This window comes from Cucumis melo, chromosome 6 (assembly GCF_025177605.1).
Source record: "Cucumis melo cultivar AY chromosome 6, USDA_Cmelo_AY_1.0, whole genome shotgun sequence".
Taxonomy (NCBI): domain Eukaryota; kingdom Viridiplantae; phylum Streptophyta; class Magnoliopsida; order Cucurbitales; family Cucurbitaceae; genus Cucumis; species Cucumis melo.
Genome location: NC_066862.1, coordinates 34773737 through 34794287, shown reverse-complemented (window position 1 = coordinate 34794287; position 20551 = coordinate 34773737). Strand labels below are relative to the sequence as shown.

General features: G+C 37.2%; 1 protein-coding gene across 1 annotated transcript; it reads left to right on the top strand.

Moving 5' to 3' along the window:
- The first annotated feature begins 3020 nt into the window (after positions 1-3020).
- Positions 3021-20165, top strand: LOC103493399 (uncharacterized). Its single transcript, XM_051085788.1, has 5 exons — positions 3021-3156; positions 3295-3596; positions 18307-18468; positions 18653-19137; positions 19566-20165. Exons 2-5 carry the CDS (start codon positions 3299-3301, stop codon positions 19935-19937), a joined length of 1317 nt encoding a protein of 438 aa, XP_050941745.1. The 5' UTR covers positions 3021-3156; positions 3295-3298; the 3' UTR covers positions 19938-20165.
- The last annotated feature ends 386 nt before the right edge of the window (positions 20166-20551 follow it).

Below are 20551 nucleotides of genomic sequence, written 5' to 3'. Positions count from 1 at the left end.
GGTGGGCTAATTTAAGTTTGAAGTGTTTAATTTCGAAAATAAATCCATTTTTTCTACTTAATTGAAAAGAAAAATCTCTTCAATTTGATTATTTATAGTTAACTATACATATAATATTTTAAAAAATTAAAATTAAATTAACTATGTTCTAAATTAATTTTCCTTAACCGTGAGAGAATAAGGCATACAAACATAATGGACATACAAAAGAAGAAGAATATGAAGGAAAGAGTCATTTACCTACGAAAGAAGAAGAAGAATATGAAGGAAAGAGCCAAGCAATGAGAAATAGAAGTGGTAAATCATAAGCAGAAAAGAAGGTTTATACAGAGAGGATATAGAGATTAAATATGCAAATAAATTATACAGAGATGATATAGGGATTAAATATGCAAATAAATGGCCCAACCAAGAAAAGGCATGGGAATCTCTACAAAAGTAGGCTACAAGATAAGTCAAACAGTAAAAGTAGATTTACCAAGTTTTTCTGCAAGCTATTCTTGAACCAAGTACACATGAAAAAATAATACAAACTAAACCGACACAAACAAAACCAAAAAGATAAGACAAAAAATTGAAGGGACACCGTGTAGATAGAGATTCGACTACACGAAATCCTCCCCAATCAGCGAAACGACACCATATAAAATACCAAAAATGCCCCGTCAACAATGCGCGTAATATATTTGGTAACGCGATTTGGTACACGATCGTTTAGATTTGACTACCCCAAATCTAAACCATTTTTTTTCAAAATTTGGTATACGATCGTTTAGATTTGGCAACACGATCGTTCACATTTAGCTACACGATCGTTCACATTGGCTACACAATCGTTTAGATTTCGGGTTCTAAATCTAAAATTTGTTTTTTCAAAATTTGGTATACGGTCGTTTAGATTTGACTACACGATCGTTCACATTTTGCTACACGATCGTTCACATTTGGCTACACGATCATTTAGATTTGGGGTTCCAAATCTAAAATTTGTTTTTTCAAAATTTGGTATACGATCGTTTAGATTTGGCTACACGATCGTTTAGATTTCGGGTTCCAAATCTAAACGATTTTTTTTCTCAAAATTTGGCTAGAAGATTCTTGTCTATAAAGTGATGGAAGAGAACCAATATGATACGTGTTTTCTTAGATTACACATATTTTGTTTATTCAATATACATCATTCAATCCCATTTTCCATTTATGTATTTAGAATTGGTTTTGTATCTATATTTCATTATATTTGTAGCCATTCTATATTGTTGTTTCTATATATGACAAACTTTTTAACTTTTTGATACGATGTCAAATCGTAACTATAATCAATCTATATATTTTTTTTATCGGTTTGAACTTTTCATAATATTTATAGAGTGTGTGACAAGCACGAAATTGAGGCGTAGGTTTTCTCTTTTGTAAATCACACGTTCTTTCTCTGTTAAAAAAAAATCATTCCTTGTACTGTCATGTATGCGTTTTCTTTGCTCAATTTTTGGCGTCAAATTTAGTGTCTGCTTGTGGACTGGGAAGAAATTTGTATAATGGTAAACCTACAAACCTTACAAATATGAATAAAAGGGAGGAGGAAAGGAAATGATCTAATCAAGTTTGTCACCTATAGAGGACTCGAGAATAAATACCTCGAATGAGTTATTATCTGACTCGACTAACTACGAATCTACCAATAAGCAGAACCCTTCTTATGTAGTGGTGCATGTGAAGCATTAATACATGGTCAATGCTAGAGGGAAATAAAAGCTCCTTTGGATAAGTTTATGTGGGAGAAACAAAGTCTTTTATATGTGCATTGAATTTTATGCCTAAACTAACAACATGTTATTTTATCTTAGTGTCTTCAATTTAATTTGCATATAACTATATCCAATAAATTAAAATCTAGAGCTTTTTGCATGTGTAAAAAAAAATGGTGAGTATGGACTTGGGTGTAGCCTAAACTAAACTAAGTATATTGCTCTTATGATTTAAAATAATTAATTAGATGAGATGTGAATAGTTAATTACCTTTTAAAAGCTAATAAATAAATTATTTTGAAAATGTTTGAATAGTGATATATGGATAATTTGTTTTATTAAAAATGTAACCTGTAATTTCAAATGGATCCTAAATCCTTTGCGGACATTTTCAAACATAGATTTGGCTACACGATCGTTTAGATTTGGCTACACAATCGTTTAGATTTGGATACACGATCGTTTAAGTTTACCTACACGATCGTTTAAATTTACCTACACGATCGTTTAGATTTTGAACAAAAAAATCGTTTAAATTTGTAATCCCAAATCTAAACGATCGTGTAGCCAAATCTGATCATATAGCCAAATCTAAATGATCTTCTAGCCAAATCTAAACGAGCTTAGATTTGGAAATTGTGTAGCCAAATATAAACGATCATGTAGCCAAATATAAACGATCAAATCTAAACGATCATGTAGCCAAATCTAAACGATCTTCTAGCCAAATCTAAACGATCGTATACCAAATTTTTTTTAAAAAATCGTTTAGATTTGGAATCTAAATGATCGTGTAGCTAAATCTAAACGATCTTCTAGCCAAATCTAAACGATCGTATACCAATTTTTGAAAAAAAAAAATCGTTTAGATTTGGAATCTTAACGATCGTGTAGCTAAATCTAAACGATCGTGTAACCAAATGTGAACGATCGTGTAGCTAAATCAAACGATCGTATAACAAATTTAATAATTATTTTAATTTATATTTGATGGGATTTCATGAGAAAAGACGAAACACGTGTTGAAGATAAAACACGTGTTGAAGACGAAACGTACGTCGGGTTGGGGGTTAGGATCCAACCTCACAGTACTAATCCTTTCCCAAATAGCCCCTAAATGCTTAATACGATAGAAAGGCATTAAAGCAAATAACCCTTTTAAGTCTATATTTCTTGTTTCAAGTTAATTTACAATATCCGCTTTGCAATTTGTCCCCAAATTTAACTACGGTTCTACTTGTAAAAAGCGAAAATTAAAAAGGCCATTTATGACAATGTCCCCAATTTGGCTATTTCTCCTCGCTGCCATCGACGTTCGGCCGCAGACATTCCCGGCTCCCCACCTAGGTCTCTTTTTTCTTCCTCACTCCCTACGGCGGCCACAGACCGACACACCAGCCTCTCTCTGTATCAATTTTCTCTCCTTCTCTTATTCTGTAGCATAGCCTCACTCCCCAAGCTGTCATTTGCACAATGCTTCCATCTTGAGATCTCTCGTTGTGATTGAACTTTTTCTGTATTTTCTTTCGTTCTTCTCCATTTCAGAGCTATGGAATCTCTGTTCAAAGCTTACTCAAATTCCTCTGACGATTACGACGAAGAAGATGAACCTAAGCCCAAGCGCTTGGCCCTCTCCTCTTCACCTTCAAAGAGACCCGAACTCGAACCTTTTAAATTCAAGCCGAACATACGGCCATCGCATTGCTCGCACTCTAATCCTCAGCCTCATGAGAGGATTATGGTTCCTGGACGCTACATTTCCAAGAGAGAGCGAGCACTCTTGAGTTCAGCTCCAGCTTCAAGGGCTCCAGAGTCATTTCCTAACCCGTCACTTCAATCTCCACCTGGTATCTGTCATTTTCGTTTATTTAGCTTATAATTTTTCGTTAATTGAAAGTAATAGTTTTAGTTTAATCAACTGCCCTTTTTAATATTCTATGTAGAGGAATTTTATTGCTTCAAGTTCAATATCCTTACTCATACTGGTGCATATTGTTAATTGCTAAACTGTCTCGTCTCTTTGTATACTTATAGTTTGGTTCCATTTGTTTCCTATGAACTTTAGTGATGAATTCGGGATTGTGGGAAAATTTTGTTAAGGAATTGATGCTGTTATTTAAGACTTAGAGATGAGTTTCATAGGATCAGTTACTTTATATTTACTATGAATTATAAGGAATAAAGAACCAATTGAATAGGTAAAGGAAGAAGTGATTTTTGAAATTGACTTCGAAGAGGCATACGACCAGGTTGATTGGGACTTTCTGGATAAGGTGATGGAAAAAAAGGATTTGGATATAAATGAAGAATGTGGATATGGAACTATGTCAGGAATGTGAGTTAGTCCTTGTGAATTTAAATCCAAACGGATCAGTCAAGGCTTTTAAGGTGGCTGAGACTGGAGACCCTTTTTCTTTCTTTTTTATTCTTACTAGCTGTGAATGTAACGAGTAGACCCATCTTGAGGGTGTTGGAAGAAAACGTTATCAATCGAACCCTTTTAAGGTTGGTTCAATGGTGGTGGCTTTCTCTCATCTTTAGTTTGTTGACGACACTATGTTGCTTTGGCAAAGAGAACTCCTTTAGGATCCTTAACCTCTGCTTAAGATTCTTTGAGGCGATGTTCGGGCTTAAAACAAGACCAAGTGTCAAATTTTGCAAATCAATTGTGATCATGAGAAACTAAGGAGATGGGTTGGTATGATTGGTTGTGTAAGATCCTTTCCTTTTTGTTACCGTGGCCTCTCGCGTGCAGGGAATTCGATGGCTATCTGACAGAGAAAAGGTTGTTAACCCCTTCAATCGATCAAATAATATTTATATTTTATCAATTCATTACTATGAAAGAGTAGCGTTAGTGGTTAGACTGGGTTGAATTGTAGGGAAGCTCAAAGATTAATTCCTTAAAACCCATTTTTAGTTAAAGCGGTAAATTGGTGGGTTGTGTGTGAATTTGAGAATCAAAGGATAAGCGAGCTAAAGAAGGCGGTTGTTCCTTTGATTTTGTAAAATGACCAAATGCGGTTAGTTAATGGAATGGTATTCCCCAATTCACGCTTAGTTAACAGAAATGGAACCCCCCAATTCACGCTAGTTAACAGAAATGGAATCCCCTAATTTATATTAATGGTCCTTGGATATTACTCTATCAATCTTGCTCACACAGTCTACTTAATGGGTAATACCGACATTAAACGTCCTAAACTATTAGTTAAAACTTGCATCCTAGTTAAACTATGTGTCAACTAATTAAGATGTGAAATGCATTAAGAGATTAATCAAACACACGCATTAGGTTCTAGGGCGAAATCATGATGATTAACCGACAAAAACACCGACTAAAAATCAATTTCTCTCTATCTCTAAGCCACTTGAGACAATGATATGATGTTTCCGAAAATGCCGTAAACAACCCTACACTCATGAGATGACTCTTGCTACTTTGGCAATCAATACATAACATTTACAAATTATGTATGCTTCTAGTGTTCAGCATGCAAGATGGTTAACGACTTGGGTTGTCAGTCCCAACCATTCCACACTCTAAAGAATTAAAGCTAGAGATAAAGATGGCTAAGAGATAAAAATATACACATATTTAGCACAATCCTCTCAAAAACATGAAATGTGTTCATCCAAATCCCTCAACTAAACAAAGACTAACCAAGTTCACATACCTTTGTAGCAATCGAGGCTCCCCAACATCGAGTCCATAATACAAATCAAAAGAAACTATGAAAGGTGGTGAGAAGTTGAAGAACTCAGAAAAAGGCTCATAACTTGGAATTGGTGCATCCCTCTCAGTCCTTGCATGTTTTGCCTTAGAAACTTAAGTGCTATATATAGGAAATGAAGGAGAATTGTGATGCAAAAGGGCTCCTCGCATAGCATCATGGTGCTGTGCACAAACGCTGAGTGCTTGGGCGACGTTGTTCCTTCCTTTGTTCAATTTCACGATTTTGCCTCCCTTTGCTTGCTAAATTGCTTCGTTTAAGCCTAATTTGCATCTGAAACGTCCCGAAAGGCTTTCTATGCTTGATAACCTGTCTGAGAACTCAAATAGGCATTAAATTTCTAATAACTAACATGATATAGTCGAGAAAGATAGCTCATTTAGAGAGCTATCACACACTCCTAACCTAAACCTTCCTAGTCGTGCAAGATAAATCATAGAAAACATGCTAACGAACAACATAAAAATTTACATTAGAACTGACTCGGGCCTTGGTGCTAAACATGCCAAAAAGCTTAAAAATGAGAAACTTGCAATTAGATAAAATATTTAAAACTTTTCCTATGCTTCACAATGCGTGTATGTGAATGAGTGGTTGTTAAGAGAACTCTATTAAATCGGGGACAACTTTATGGCGTCCTCCATCTATCTTCCCTCTACTTTTGGCTTAGGCACCAATTGTTAAGCCACCTAGACTATCAAGAAGATAATTACCAAGGCACTTGCAACACACATAACATATTCTTTTACCTAAGGGCACTAGCTTTCACAGTCCAACTGTAGGGCTTAAACCTAATATTTTCATGGGCATCCGAACTTATCACAACAGAGGTAGCTTTTTTTACCCTATCCATTTACTCACTCAACAAAATTTTCTTTGCTTTATTTTTCTTCTTCTCTTTTCTTTGTTTATTTTAAATTTTTCTATGCTTTCTTTCCTTTCACTCTTTTGTTTTTATTCACTTAGGCTCGTTTATCTTTTCCTCTTAGTCTCATATTACACCCTCCCATCCTAAGAGTCAAAACTAAGGTTGGCTAGTGCGCTAGGAAAAGCAAGGAAGGCAACAAAATTGTTTGTAAAGGGCTTATATAATGCTCCTTTAATGAAAACAAGCGAATGGGCATGGAAAACACTTGAGTGGGGCAAGAAAACCATCTTTTCCTCTTAGTCTCATGCAATCGTTTCTGATTGGGGCTTAGCCCATGACCTCGATTACTTTCGGCACATTACAACTAAAGTACAAAAGCTTGAGTGTGCTATTTGCATGTCAACCTGTTAGGGAATTTTACTTCAACCTAGACAAGGATTGTGCAACCTCCATGTTAGAGGATGCATAGTGCACTTTGATTCCTTTACCATCAATTGTTTGTTTTCTCTGCTTGACATTGAGAGACAGACTATGCTAACATATGGGCATGTGAATCATTCCTAAATTATTGAGGCTCTTTACGGGCCAAGAGTTGATTGGCGTTCAAGAGTATGGAGAAGCTTACAAGAAATTCTCTCTGTGAATGAGTGGACAAAGGGAAAGACTCTCATTTGGTCAGTTTGGAGGTCATTAGGAGATTTGTTAAATTGGGTTGGGGGGAGGTTGCTTTGAAATCTAAGGCTACACAATAAAGCTTTGTTGTAAATGGCTTCGGCGCTTTTCCATTGGGCTTGAATTTTTGTGGCTGATTATTGTTAGTATCTTTGGCCTACCCTTTCCCTTTGAATTGTTGTGCAAAGGAGTTAAAAGGTACTTTTTGGATATTGTTGGAAGGTATTTCTCTTAAGCTTCCTTCCTTTTTCCATTCATGTTCTATGTGTGGCCCCTACTCTATCCGTTTTTTGTGGAACCCTCTCCTGTTAGCGAGCCGGTTTTTAATGCGCTTTAGAGGATTAAGATCCCTAAGAAAGTTAAATTCTTTAGTTGGCAAGTTTTGTTTAATCATGTGAACACTTTGATAGGTTTTTGAGGAAGATGTATTCGCTTATGGGGCCTTTTTATTGTATTTTTTGTTGGAAGGTGGAGGAAGACCTAGATCACTTTCTCTAGAGTTGCCAGTTTGTGAGATTCGTGTGGAATTGTTTCTTTCAAGAGTTCAACATTGGGCTAGTTTGCTAGATAGATGTTGGAGAGACGATCAAAGAGTTCCTTCTCCAACTACCTTTCGAAGAGTTATGGTTGTGTGTTATGTGGGGAGAGTAATAGAATGTTTGAGGGTGTGGAAAGGGACCATCTATATTTTCCATCTGGGTTTTGGTCCAAATACTTTTGATATTTATCCTCTAGGTAGCATCTTATTTAGTTGAAAACCCTTTCTATGGATTGGTCTTGGGGCTCTCTTTGTTATCCTTGTATTCTTTCATTTTTTCTGAATGAAGGCAATTGTTTCTATAAAAGAATAGGTAAGTAAGCATAAAGTTGGAACTTTATTTTGCTTACTTTTCTTTTAAAAAATTACATCATCTTACTTCTTACAAAATTTTCTTTCTTTTCGTACACTTATGAAGAAGCTTATTTTCATTATTTGTCTATACATATATGTATGTGTTATCTTTTTTTGATAAGAAACAATTTAATTGATGAATGAAATATCCAAAGAGTATAAGAGGGATAAACCAAAGGGATATCACCCAAATACATAACAAAAGTAGAGCCCAATATGAAAGATACAAGTAAGGATGTGGAAAGAGGGAAAGTAAAAGGTACAGGCCAATCCATAAAGGATGAGTTCTATAAAGATGCTGATTGGACTAAAAAACAAATGAAGCAGAAAGATCTTGAGAAAGATGTGCACAACATGATCAAGGCAAAAACATCGTGAAGCCCACTTGAGGGGAAAAAGTTTCATCAAATAACAAATTTGGGAACCAAAACAATCAAGGTGTCATATTGATATAGACCACTCTCTAATCAATGGTTGAGCATATTTTTTCACAAGAAATAGGGCTTTCTAGATTCCATTTAATTCTCTTAATCTTCTTTTTTCTTAGTTGAAATTTGGTCGGGTTGCTTATTTGTTGGTATTGTTGTTATACAAAGATCAAGATCTCTAAACCAAGGGATTAGTGCCATCAAATGTGGAGAAGAGTTAAAACGACCAACTAATGAAGGATGAACAAAATCGTACCTGTTTTCCCCATATGGTGATAGAAAGGATGAGTAGAAATTAGTGAAGTAGGAATGAGACTTGAAAGATAGGCTTTTGTGTTAGAGTCCAATGGTAAAGCAATGATGTGAAAGGTGTCACGAATAGATGATACCGATTTTATTAACAAGAATAGGTTGATAATCCTAAGTACATTCACTCAAAGAGCAACCACAATCGATTGTCTCTGCCCTCAACTTCTCACTCTTGAGAAGATTTTACTTAGTAACTTACTACCCTTCCCTCTCTCAAACTTTCTATTTATAACCTCCCTCATAGTGGTCCCACCCTTACCCATTTCTCTCTTTCTTGCCTTTATCTCTCCTATGATATTGATGTATAACTGGGGGCCTAACATTACTCCCCCTAATAAATCAACCTTGTCCTTGAGGTGAAACATAGGAAATTGCTGGTTAAAATCTCCCCTAAGCATAATGGTCTTTCCTTTCTGAACGAACTTCATTGTTAGGGTTCTTCAATTCACTTCCGTCACTCCCAATGTGTGCAGCCATTGCATTCCAAGAATTATATCTACTCATCCCAATTGCAAGGCCAAAAGTTCTTCGACAATTGATAATTCCGTCAATTGTAGGCGAACTCCTTTGCATAGCCCCTTCCCTTTAACTACTGTGCCTATTCCCATTATTATACCATAGTTGGCCGTGCTCTCTACTCTTAGTTTCTCTTCCTTAACCAATGTTGCGCAATGAAATTGTGAGTTGCCCCACTATTGATCAACATTACCACATCTCTATTTCCCAACTTCCCTTTTAACTTCGTTATATCAAGATTCGACAAACCAACCACTGAGTTCATTGATAACTCCACAACGTCATTTACCTTACTTGCTTGCAACTCCACCGCTCTGAACTCTTCGCAAGCATCTTCGAATACTTCTAATTCGTCTGTATCATTTTGCACCAGCAACACTCGTAACTCACGCTATTCCGGACTTTACATTGATGTCCGATAGTATAATGTTCATCACAACGAAAGCATAAGCCCCTCTCCCGTTTAGATTTGAATTCCGCATCCAATAATCTCCTGAATGTTCCTTCTTTTGGTGTTTCGGTTGGACTTACTTCTCTTAATGTTTTAGTTCTCATCGGAACTGGATTGATTGCCTTCGTCATCTCCTTCATAACAATTGGAAATGTAGGTTTAGGGTTAACCTTTGTTTTGTTGTTCTTGTTTCTATTCGTTCTTTTCTACTTTATGATTCATTGTTTCAGACTGGATCAACTCCCTATTTTCGACTCGTTGGGCCACCTTCATCATTTTAACAAGCCCAATCGGTTTCTAACACTCCACTTTGGCTTTAATCCAAGGCATAAGCCCATTCATAAATGGCTTTTTCTAAGATTTCATCAGCTAAGGGCGATAAAGGAGCCACTAGTTTGTCGAAAAAATTCATATATTCTTCTACCATTGACTCTTTGTTTAATCCCAAGAAATTGGCTACATACCGTGCCCTGTCGAGGAGATCGAAATTGTTGCAAGAGTTTCATTTTCTGTGTCTTTCAGTCATCAAACGATTCGTGTTCTTCATTCTCCCGGTACAATGGTACCGACTCAAAACTAATGACCGCTACCATTAATTTCTTTGTTTCAGTCTACTTGAATTTGGAAGTATTGATCTGCCCTGAACATCCACGAGTCTGGATCTGTTTTGTTGAATATCGTCATTTCTACTTTCTTGAACTCGTTTCTTTCTGTTCCAGCTTCCATCGGTTGTGGTGTCTCATTCACGGTCGTCGTTGGAATCTCCATTCTTTCTTTCTCTTTCCTTCTTCCGCTCGGTTCTTCCACTTTTGTGGGTTCCGATTTGAGTCGATTTTGAGTGTGCCATCTTCGTTAGGACACACGAGAGTAACTGGTTCATTTCCTTCGAACTCCTTTGTCGAATTTCCCCTTGAATATTCAATTGCTCCACTCTTCGCTAACGACTTCATTGCTTCTTCCATTTTCGGCATCTTCCGAATCTTTGCTTTAATTGTCGTGATCTCTGCGTCATTTGCCTCCATCTTCTCTTCCAAATGCCTATGCCATCTTCGATAGTCTTCCCAGGATTTCGGCTCTATTACCAAGATGAAAGGTGCCGCGAATAAATGATACCGATCTTAATAACAAGAATGGGTTGATAACTTTAAGTACATTCACTCAGAGCAAGAGCACAATCACAGTCAATTGTCTCTGCCCTCAACCTCTCCCTCTCAAGAAGATTCTACTTAGTTACTCACTACCCTCCCCTCTCTAAAACTTTCTATTTATGATATTGATGTACAACTGGAGGCCTACCATGATGGTAGTGGAATGCTTGATGACAAGGCTGATGATAGTCTTTTTGTTGAGGAAGGGATGAGTGTTGTTGGTGTTACTCGAAGAGGGATTCAGTTGGGATGGAAAAAGATGGTTTTGTAGAGGGTATAGAAGAGAGCAAGGGGTTGTACATGAAGCCTTTTGATGGGCGAAGAAAGCTTTTGATGGGATAAGAGGTAGATGGAAGAGGAATAGTTTGTGGATTACCGGAGGTTGATGGAATGTGTTTAGGAGTTTGCTCATGTGAGTTGTGAGACACAATGATTTGATAGGACAGTTGGAGGGAAAGGATGGGGCAAATATGAAAAAGGTTGGTTGATTTATGTAGTATTGTACAATGAGTTTTTGATTGGTGGAGTACTAGGTAGAGGCTTTGGTAAAGTAACTGTAGCTGGCATGTAGAGAAGGGTAAGGTCAAATCTGATGGAGGAGTGCTAGATGGTAAGGCTAAAGCAGGTGGTAGGTCTTTGCCTATTTTTTTGACAATGTCCTCGGTGGGATGATGTGGTTTTGTTTGGGGGAGTGGGCCTCCTCGCAAAATTGTTACACGACGACCAAGGAAGCAAACCGCGCTCCTCAACGATGTACTTGATGAGAGGTAAAACTTTAAAAAAGGGTCATTGTGGATGAGAGGTAAAACTTTAAAAAAGGGTCATTGTGGATGAAAACCAACTCTGAGGATTAAGAAGGAAGGATAATCGTTGGTAAAACCCCATTTTTATTTTCTTTGCTTTCATACAGACTTCGATCATATTCGTACGGGAAAGTGTCTTTCTTTGCAACTTCCAATGGACCCCATGATGATCACCAATAAGTTTGTAGGTTTCTAAAGACCATCTATCAATGGGGAGATTTCTAACTTTTATCCATCCTCCATATGATGACATCATTGGATTTTTATAGTATGCCTCAAAGCTCCATGGTTTGAACTTCACCATGTAAGAACCAACCTTATAACAACCACAGATATTGCTCAGCTAAAATCAAGCCTTGTTCTTTACTTCTGACGCTAAAATGGTGTTGTTTGGTTGTAGAGGGTTAATAGAGCTAAAGCTAGATGCTCCCCTTTGAGAGCCCTAAGAATTTTATACCAATTGTGGTTGAAGTTTTGTGATAGCATTTAAAATACACTATCTTATCCTACTTAACTCGGGATTTTCTTGTATTTTACGTGTCTATTCCTTGATTTTGTAGGTATTGAGCTTAATTCAAGTTATTTCAACCCAAAATGTCTATTTCGAGACAAAACAAGCTTAGTTGGAGGTTTAGAGCGTTTAGCGGAGAGGGAAAAATGATTTAAAGCATTAGCTTACATTGGGGGCAATGTACCTTCCTTGAGATCGAAGAACAAGAGCAAGTGCTGCTCTTTTTGACACTCTCCGAAGAAAAGAAAAGGACAATGTGCCTTTTCAAGCTATACAAATAACTTGAAAAGACGCATTGCCCCCGGTATACGCAAGCAATCAAGCAAGAAAAAGTAAAGAATAAAGTAGAAGGAAAAAAAGAAAATTTTCCCTAAGATCGGAGAATAAGAGGGTGGGCTACTGCGTTCGACACTCCTCAAAAGAAAAGAAAGGGACCCACCCTGTAAAAGAAAATTAAATTTGGGCAAAAATGATCTAAGGAAAAAAAAACTAACTAGGGCACTTTGCACGCTATTAGGGCTACTTCTCGTTGTTTGACTCTGGTGGACTGTGACTCATAGGAGGAACCTTAAGAGCTTCAACTAAGTTAAGCATAATGGAGCAATAGTGATTTGAAGTCGCATCTGTTTCTCTAAACACCTAACTGACTGAGCAGTGGTCTTGTTTCGAGCACTATCTTGACGAACAATGCTCTGTAGCTGGCAGACATCCTCAAAAGAGGTGCCCTATAACTACTGATAGGGGCTCCTCCTAATCCTCACGACCCTCCCCAATGGGATTTCTAAGTTGCACATTCTCCATGTGACCTTTGATGCTTGAGATGGATGACCTATTCAAGACACTCTTAGGAGGGATCATCTCCTCATTTAGATCAAACTCCACCCGAGCACGTCGACAGAGTTTGGTGATTAAGGATGGGTGCCCTAGAGTCCGAGACCACCAGTGATCAATCCCCTAAGGATATGCCTAATGGAATAGAAAATGACCTTCCCAACATCAATAGAGAACCTATAGCTAAAGCACAAAGCAACATGCCCTCTCCTTTGTAACGTTTGAGAGGCAGGTGACGGGTATCAACCTAGCACACAAGAAAGCATGCTAGATCTGGCTAGAAATAGTGAGGTCTGTCCCTTTTATCTTAACTAGAACCCCACTTCTAAACACCCAATTAGCATCTGGCCCATAGAGGGCTTTGATGATTGATGTGACATCCATCTCCCTCCTAATAAAATCTATGTACTCATCACGTTCAATATCAAGAAGGCAGAAAACATGATTAATGGGCTTAGCATTGAAGGAAACTAGGCAACCTTGAATTGTACGAGAATCTCTATCCTCATCCATGATTAATGGACTTAGCACTGAAGAGAAAATTCCTTGGATCTGGAGAAGTCTTCAAATGGTGAGAAGCGACTCAAAACTTTGGCCAAAATGTGAAGAAAACCCACAATTTTGAAGCTTGAAAGATGTTTAAATGAAGATATGTGTATGATTTTGGTTGAAAACGAAGGATCTTAATGCAGAGAGGGAAGAAATTGAGTGGGAGAAGAGAGTTTGAGAGAAAAACGGGGAAAAAATGTGGACAAAATTGCTATATTGCTGTTCTGTCCAATGATGCCGCAAGGCTATGTCCCAATCTTTTTAAATTATTATTATTTTTAAAAATATATAAAACAAAAGTCTACTCCTAACCTAAACCAATCTAATCTAAGCTGTGAAAGTAGTAAAACTTTTCACCTTGCTCTCTCTAGTAAGGACAAATTTTTAAGGTCGGTTGCTCGACCATGTTCGACTTTCTTACCCATATTCGTCAAGATCCCCCGTCTCCCATATCCACCTCCAACTTAGGAGGTGAACTACGATCTTGTAAAATTGAAGAACTAGAGGACGTATGATTAGTAGTCAAGGAATCAGACACAAAAAACAGTTCAGAAATTTCACCATGCAGAAGTGTTAGGAACTCCTCATCAACATCGATTAAAGCACAGGCAATCTTTAAGAAAGGTCTACCTAACAGTAGAGACAAATCAGAAGGAGAGTTAACACTCATGTTTATCACATAAAAATAAGAAGGAAAAGTTAAGCCTTTTACTCTAATTAGGACATCCTTCACTAATCCTAAAGGCCTAACAGGAGAGTGGTCTACCAACTGCGCCAAAATATAAACATAGTTGGGTGTAGAGTATGAGATTGAAAATTAACATAAATAGGAGCATGAATTGTTAATAGAAAGCCCTAGATCTAACATGCAACAATCAAATTTCCTAGTGCCAATTTGAGAAGGCATAGAAAACGTACATGGTTCCTCCTGGTTTAGGAGGGGGATTACCCGTATTAGTCAACTCTTGTTTAACCTCCTCTCTTTTCCTCACTCTTCTTTTCAAGGAACTTTTACCCAAATCTGCTTACCTTCTCTAACTGGACTCTTTTCACCATAGGACTTGATGGATTTCACCTCTTCATTTTGTGCAGCTCCATTAGCAACAACAAACATGCCTGGGAAAGAAGCAACATGAAAAGAATTTAAACACAAACGTGGATCAAATTATACCCTTTGTTTCTTTGGTGAGCTGGAAGTAGTTTCTGCCTCAACAATCTTTTCATCATGTTTGGTAGGGCTCTCATCCTGGCAAACAGTGGAGATGACATTGACACTTATCATATCTGACATCGGAAGGAAGCTACCCATACTGGGTGTCGAGTGTGCTGACGGTGGTAGTCAACTAGGACACCTGAGTAGTCAAGCTCTGTATGTGGGAGATGGTGTCCTAGTTCTGTTTCTATGGCACAATGATTTCATCCAAACTCTTTACTATATTTTCTAGAGGCTTACTAGAGCTACCCACCTTGCTGATTCCCAACATAGTTTTTACCTCAGCAACAGGCTCTTGAGGCTGTTGTTCTCGTGCAGTGAACACCTGTTTCGTAAGAGTAGTTGGTTCAACAAGTTCAACTCTAAGTTCACTTACCTATTGTGATGATGTAGAGGACATGGGGACATGGTCTCTAGTCCCAAACTGTTGTGCTTAGCTGCCATGGTGGAAATCAACTCCTTTGCCTTTGAAGGGGTTTTATTCACCAAGACACCTCCTGCAACTGCATCTATGGTACTTCTATCATTGAAGTCAAGTCCTTCGTAGAAGTATTGTATCAGGAGTGCATTCAAAATCTAATGATGTGGGAGGCTGCCATAGAGGCGTTTGAAGTGCTAAAACTCTTGATGCAGGGAAGAACTTTCCTAAGAAGAGTTTTTTCATTTGTGCCCAGGTGGTCATCGATCTGGCAGAAAGGAGGTACAACCGGTCCTTGGCATTGTCCTTCAAGAAGAAGGGAAAAGATTTGTGGTTTAGCTGCTCCTTAGTCACTCCTTGTGGTCTCATACCACAACACAACATGGAACTCTTTGATGTGCTTGTGTGGATCTTCACTTGCTGGACCATGGAAAATAGGGGTAGTAAGTGAATGAGACTAGTTTTAAGCTCAAAATTACCTGTCGCCTCGAGATAGGTAATGCAGAGTGGATGCAGTGTTAGGTCGGGCACCACAAGGTCCCTCAGAGTCTGCTTTTGCTCGGACTTAGCCATACTTTCTTCTTCTTTTGAAAGCTATTCTTTAGATGTCCCTTATGTTTGGATTTCTTCTTGAGATGTTCTTCACTCTCTAGCCTTTCTTCTTCGTCTCCTTTTCTCCCGTCCTAGTTTTGCAAAATACAATAAGGTATTTTGATCTTGGGAGGATCAGGTCATACAAAGAAAGAAAAACAAAGAATGATAAAAGGATAGAAAGCAATTTAATAAGAGAAATTAAGGCACTTTCTAGCTACGACGCCAATTTCATTGAGATAGCTGATGCCCCCAACATTCCATCTAGGTGTAACGCCCTAGAGCTAGGACTTAGTATTCATATTCGACACATGATGATTCCCAACATTCCTTGCATCTATCAACGTCATTCTAAGCCTCGAATGCTTCCAAGACTTTACTTAAAAACCAGCATACGACACGATACCGACATGGCGACACGCGAATTTCTGAAAAGGTATGATGTGACATGTCAGGACAAAGTTTTTCCCTTAGAAAATACATGTATGTGGTGCACATATTGTGAAATATTACATTTAAGAACATCACAATAACAGCCATCTAATGGGAGGAAGAATACTGCCTCTTGGCTGCCAGATTTGATGGCATGACAGTTTGCATGCAATCTGGAAACAGTCTGTCTTTTCAACGTCTTCTTCTTCTTTTTAATTCTTCTTTACGTTTTCTTCTATTCATACACCATTATTCTTCAATCTTTTCTTTACTTCTGTACCAGTTTTCTTCTTTTCATACATCTTTTCTTCTTCAAAATTTTCCTTTACTCCCCTACTTTTCTTTTTGTGAGTTTGTGAGTCGTGCCCAAGACTTTCCTTCATGTGTTTGGCTTCTTGTATGCTTGTCACAAATACACGAGTGCTATGATCGAGGTGTTCCTACTTCCTTCCCAATCCGCCATTTGAGGAGAAGGGTCACTTTTTATATTCGCTGGAGGGTTGCTATCTTATGAATTTTGTGGGGTGAAGGAAACAGTAGGATATTTGGGGAAGTGGGTTGTGACCCTAGTAAGATTTAGTCCCTCATTCGCTTTCACGTTTCTTGGTGGATTTTGATTTCGAAGACCTTTTGTAACTATTTTATAAGCTTTATTTCACGTAGCTGGAGTCCTTTATGTAGAGAGGGAGCTCCCTTTGATAGATTTGTTCTGTTGTGTGCCCTTTTTTCTTTCCTTTTTCTTAATGAAAGTTGTTTTTATCAAAAGAGTAAATAAAAATTTTAATACCAATGGTCTTTTGACAGGGTTATGTCTCTTCCAAAATCCCTCACAATAGAATCGCCATGTTGACCCCACGCCTAAAAAAAGAGAACCAAAAACCGTAACTCCACTATTTATAACCAAGTTCCATCTAGCTTATTCATATGTACTACTAATATCATAATAATATTACCGGTATGTCGTGTCATAGCCCCTCCATTAAGAAGACTACTAAAACAGCTAAAGTGGCCTCAAGGAGGAACAATTGGTTCATCGTTGTAGTGAAAATAAATATCGATTATTATTTCATTTGGGAATTAATTAAAGAAGTATTGATCAAGATCAAGTATTGTACGACACAACATCATCAGCTATGTTCATGAAGATGAAAAAGAAGCTTCCTGTTGGGGAAATCTAGTGCAGCGAATGTTGAAGTTATATAGATACGTAAGGTAATAAAACTTAGTTTCTTAGACAAAAGAATTGTATGTATGCATGTCACGTCTCATGGAGTAGTATTTAAAGGGGAAATTTTCCTTGTTTGAAGAAGTTTGAATATCTCTATTTTGGACTCTGAATCTTTGAAGTTTGTTGGGCCTTTCATGCTCTCGATCTCTCTCTAAATTAGTTATATTTAGAAAGCCTCTTCTTAGAAGAATTGTAGTCCATTCTTTGCTCATTCGGTCAAGAGGATCCCATTTAGCTATTGATGGAGGGTGGACTTATCTATGGACACTTCGAGGTTTATTACAACGTGTTTGAACTTTCTTATCATACTTCTAAGGATCTTGTCAGACTCTGTCGACCACTCTTTGATCCTCAATTCTTTCTCCATCAGTCTATTAATAATAGAGTGACCATGATTGGAAATTTCTTCTATAGTTTTAGTACTTTTTTATTTTAGTTATATGCTTGCAATCATATCATTTCCATTAAACAATGAAGGAATACAATTCTTCTAATCAGTGTAAACTCCACTAATGGATGGAAGGACTATGATTTACTTAGTTGAGTTTACAGATGGAAGATTTAGTAAGTTGTCTTATTCTATGCATACACTTAATCTTTGAGACAAACATATATGGCTATTGCTAGGATCATCTGCTGAAATAACCTTAGTGATTCTACAGCCAATACATGCAACATATCTCGACTTTTAGAAGGGATGCATTTATTAATAAAAGGTTGATGTGTGCTCCATTGTTCTAATACTCACTTTGTTGGATTGGAACCACTGATGCGCACAATAAAATTCACTCTAATGTTCTCTTACAAAACTAAAGGAGAAGAAGATTATTTTTTGGTATTTGGTTTGAATGTACTGAGAATTAACTTTCATGTACCAAGAATTATCTATTAATGTATTGAGGTATGCATACAGGAAATGTACCATGTAAAGAATCTAATGAATCCAGCTTACAATTTTTACAGTTGGAAGTCTTTCGGATTCTGATCTTCCACGTGATATCTTGTCACTATTGAGAAGTAGAGGCAAAGACTATTTACAGCAAGGTCTGATGCCTAAAAGGATGTCTGTAACTCTTGATTGCCATAGGAAAGCTGTCAATTCAGTTCAATGGTCACCAAGTCATGGTGAGCTTCCTCTTTTTTCCTTTCGTTTTTGGTAAATTATTTGACATTCAAGTTCACTATTGGGTTCTTTCAAGTTTCAAATATCATTGCCGGATGTTTTATTCTGGTATGAGACAAATTATTTAATATGAATTGAGCATCTTTATGCCTTGGCTTATTGATCTGTTTGTTAGAGTTAATGCAGCTCATCTCCTTGCTTCTGCTGCTATGGATCACACAATCTGCATATGGAACGTATGGAGCACAGGGCAGAAGCTAGCACTCAAGTCAAGCTTCCACAACGCTGCAGTTAAAGATGTTCAGTGGTCACAACAAGGATTATCTGTTCTTTCTTGTGGATACGATTGTGCTTCAAGATTGATTGATGTTGAGAAGGGGACAGAAGTTGGAGTATTCAAGGAGGATCAAGGCGTTGCAGTAGTAAAGTTCCATCCTAACAACCCAAATCTCTTCCTTTCAGGTGGACTTAAAGGCAGCCTTCGAATGTGGGATATGAGAATTGGAAAAATGGTTAACAAATACAATCGACGCCTTGGTTCAATCCTTGATCTTGAATTTACTCCGAATAGCAATCAGTTCATCTCTTCTAGCGATGTTTCCACAAGCAATAGTAGTGAAAGCTCTATCATCGTTTGGGATGTCACAAGAGAAGTTCCACTTTCATATCAGGCATGTCTTGTTTCATCTTCCTTTTCATCACTCCAATTGTCATTTATCTTCGTCCATTTATTTTGCATAATCCAAATGCAACCACTGTGCGACAAAGCTGAATGATGAAGAAAAATGTTTGGTCTTTCCATTATGCAAACCCTGATGTTACCTAATTATGTCTCATCAATCCAAGTGGTCTTTAATTATAAAGATACATCCTATACCCTCTGCATGTTAATAAAACATAATTGAAATTAGTTGCATGTGTGGCTAATATAAATAGTTAGTTATTACTTTAATACCATGAATGATTAGTTGTTGTGAGAAATAGAGTGATACCTATTTTATACATTTAGGTGCCTAAGGTAATCTTTTGTTTTCTTTTTCCCCCACTTCAATTATGCATGTTTGAAAAACAGAAGAGCTAATTGAAAGTGACATAATAGGTTTATATGGAAGCCTATACTTGTCCATCTGTGAGATGTCACCCCTTTGATCCAGCTTTTATCGCCCAATCAAATGGAGATTATATTGCAATATTCTCTCTAAATCCACCTTTCAAGTTAGACAAATACAAGAGGTACGAAAGTCATGGAGTCTCAGGCTTTCCAATAAAATGTAACTTCAGCCTTGATGCCAAGCAAATCATCTCTGGGTCTTCAGATGGCTCTATATATTTTTATGATTATAAGTCCTCCTTGCTTATACATAAACTAAAAGCATCTGAACAGGCCTGCATAGATATTGCCATCCACCCGACCTTGCCTAATGTAATCGCTTCGTGCAGTTGGAATGGGAAGATCTCTGTGTTCCAGTGATTGTTTTATTTATATCGACTGTTCTTAGATTTTTCCTTCTACTGAAATCAGGACAATATAATTGATGAGATCTCTATCATCCTACATTTTGTCAAATGATGAGAATGATTAAAGATATTTTTGTAAATGTTCTCACCTTGTGCCCCTCCGTGATCACTCTTTTAGATTCTATTATATCTTTAGATAAAAACTTAATGCAAGCAGGTTCAAGAGATTATTCTTTCAGCATGTTCTCGATTGGATTCTCGAAGAGATAACCCTATCAAAGGGAAAGCATCCTAGGTGTGACCTCGTTCTCTTAAAGCATTCCTCTTTAATTTTAGATTGACTGGGAAGGAAACAATAGTACTATTTCAGGTTTTGAACTTGTTATTTCAAAAGCTTTCTTGATGTAGTCTGATTTACCAAGTTATTGATATAAAAGGTGGTTGATTCCAGGATTAGGTTTGTGTAATTTGGTATTGACAATTTGAACTTAAATTTTTTTGTTGGAATCGTGCTAATTAATCTTATGGATGTCTATTCTCGATAACATAGACGTGCAGAATTCACCTTTATATTGCTCATTAGTTCTTACAAATCATAAATGAACAAACTTAAAGAAAAAAAGGAAA

What these genes read in the sequence shown, in the direction of transcription:
- LOC103493399 (XM_051085788.1), top strand. Translation starts at nt 3,299, where the DNA reads ATGGAATCTCTGTTCAAAGCTTACTCAAATTCCTCTGACGATTACGAC. An exon ending in TCAATGGTCACCAAGTCATG is followed by an intron (nt 18,469 to 18,652) that starts GTGAGCTTCCTC and finishes GAGTTAATGCAG; the next exon opens with CTCATCTCCTTGCTTCTGCT. An exon ending in AAGTTCCACTTTCATATCAG is followed by an intron (nt 19,138 to 19,565) that starts GCATGTCTTGTT and finishes GTGACATAATAG; the next exon opens with GTTTATATGGAAGCCTATAC.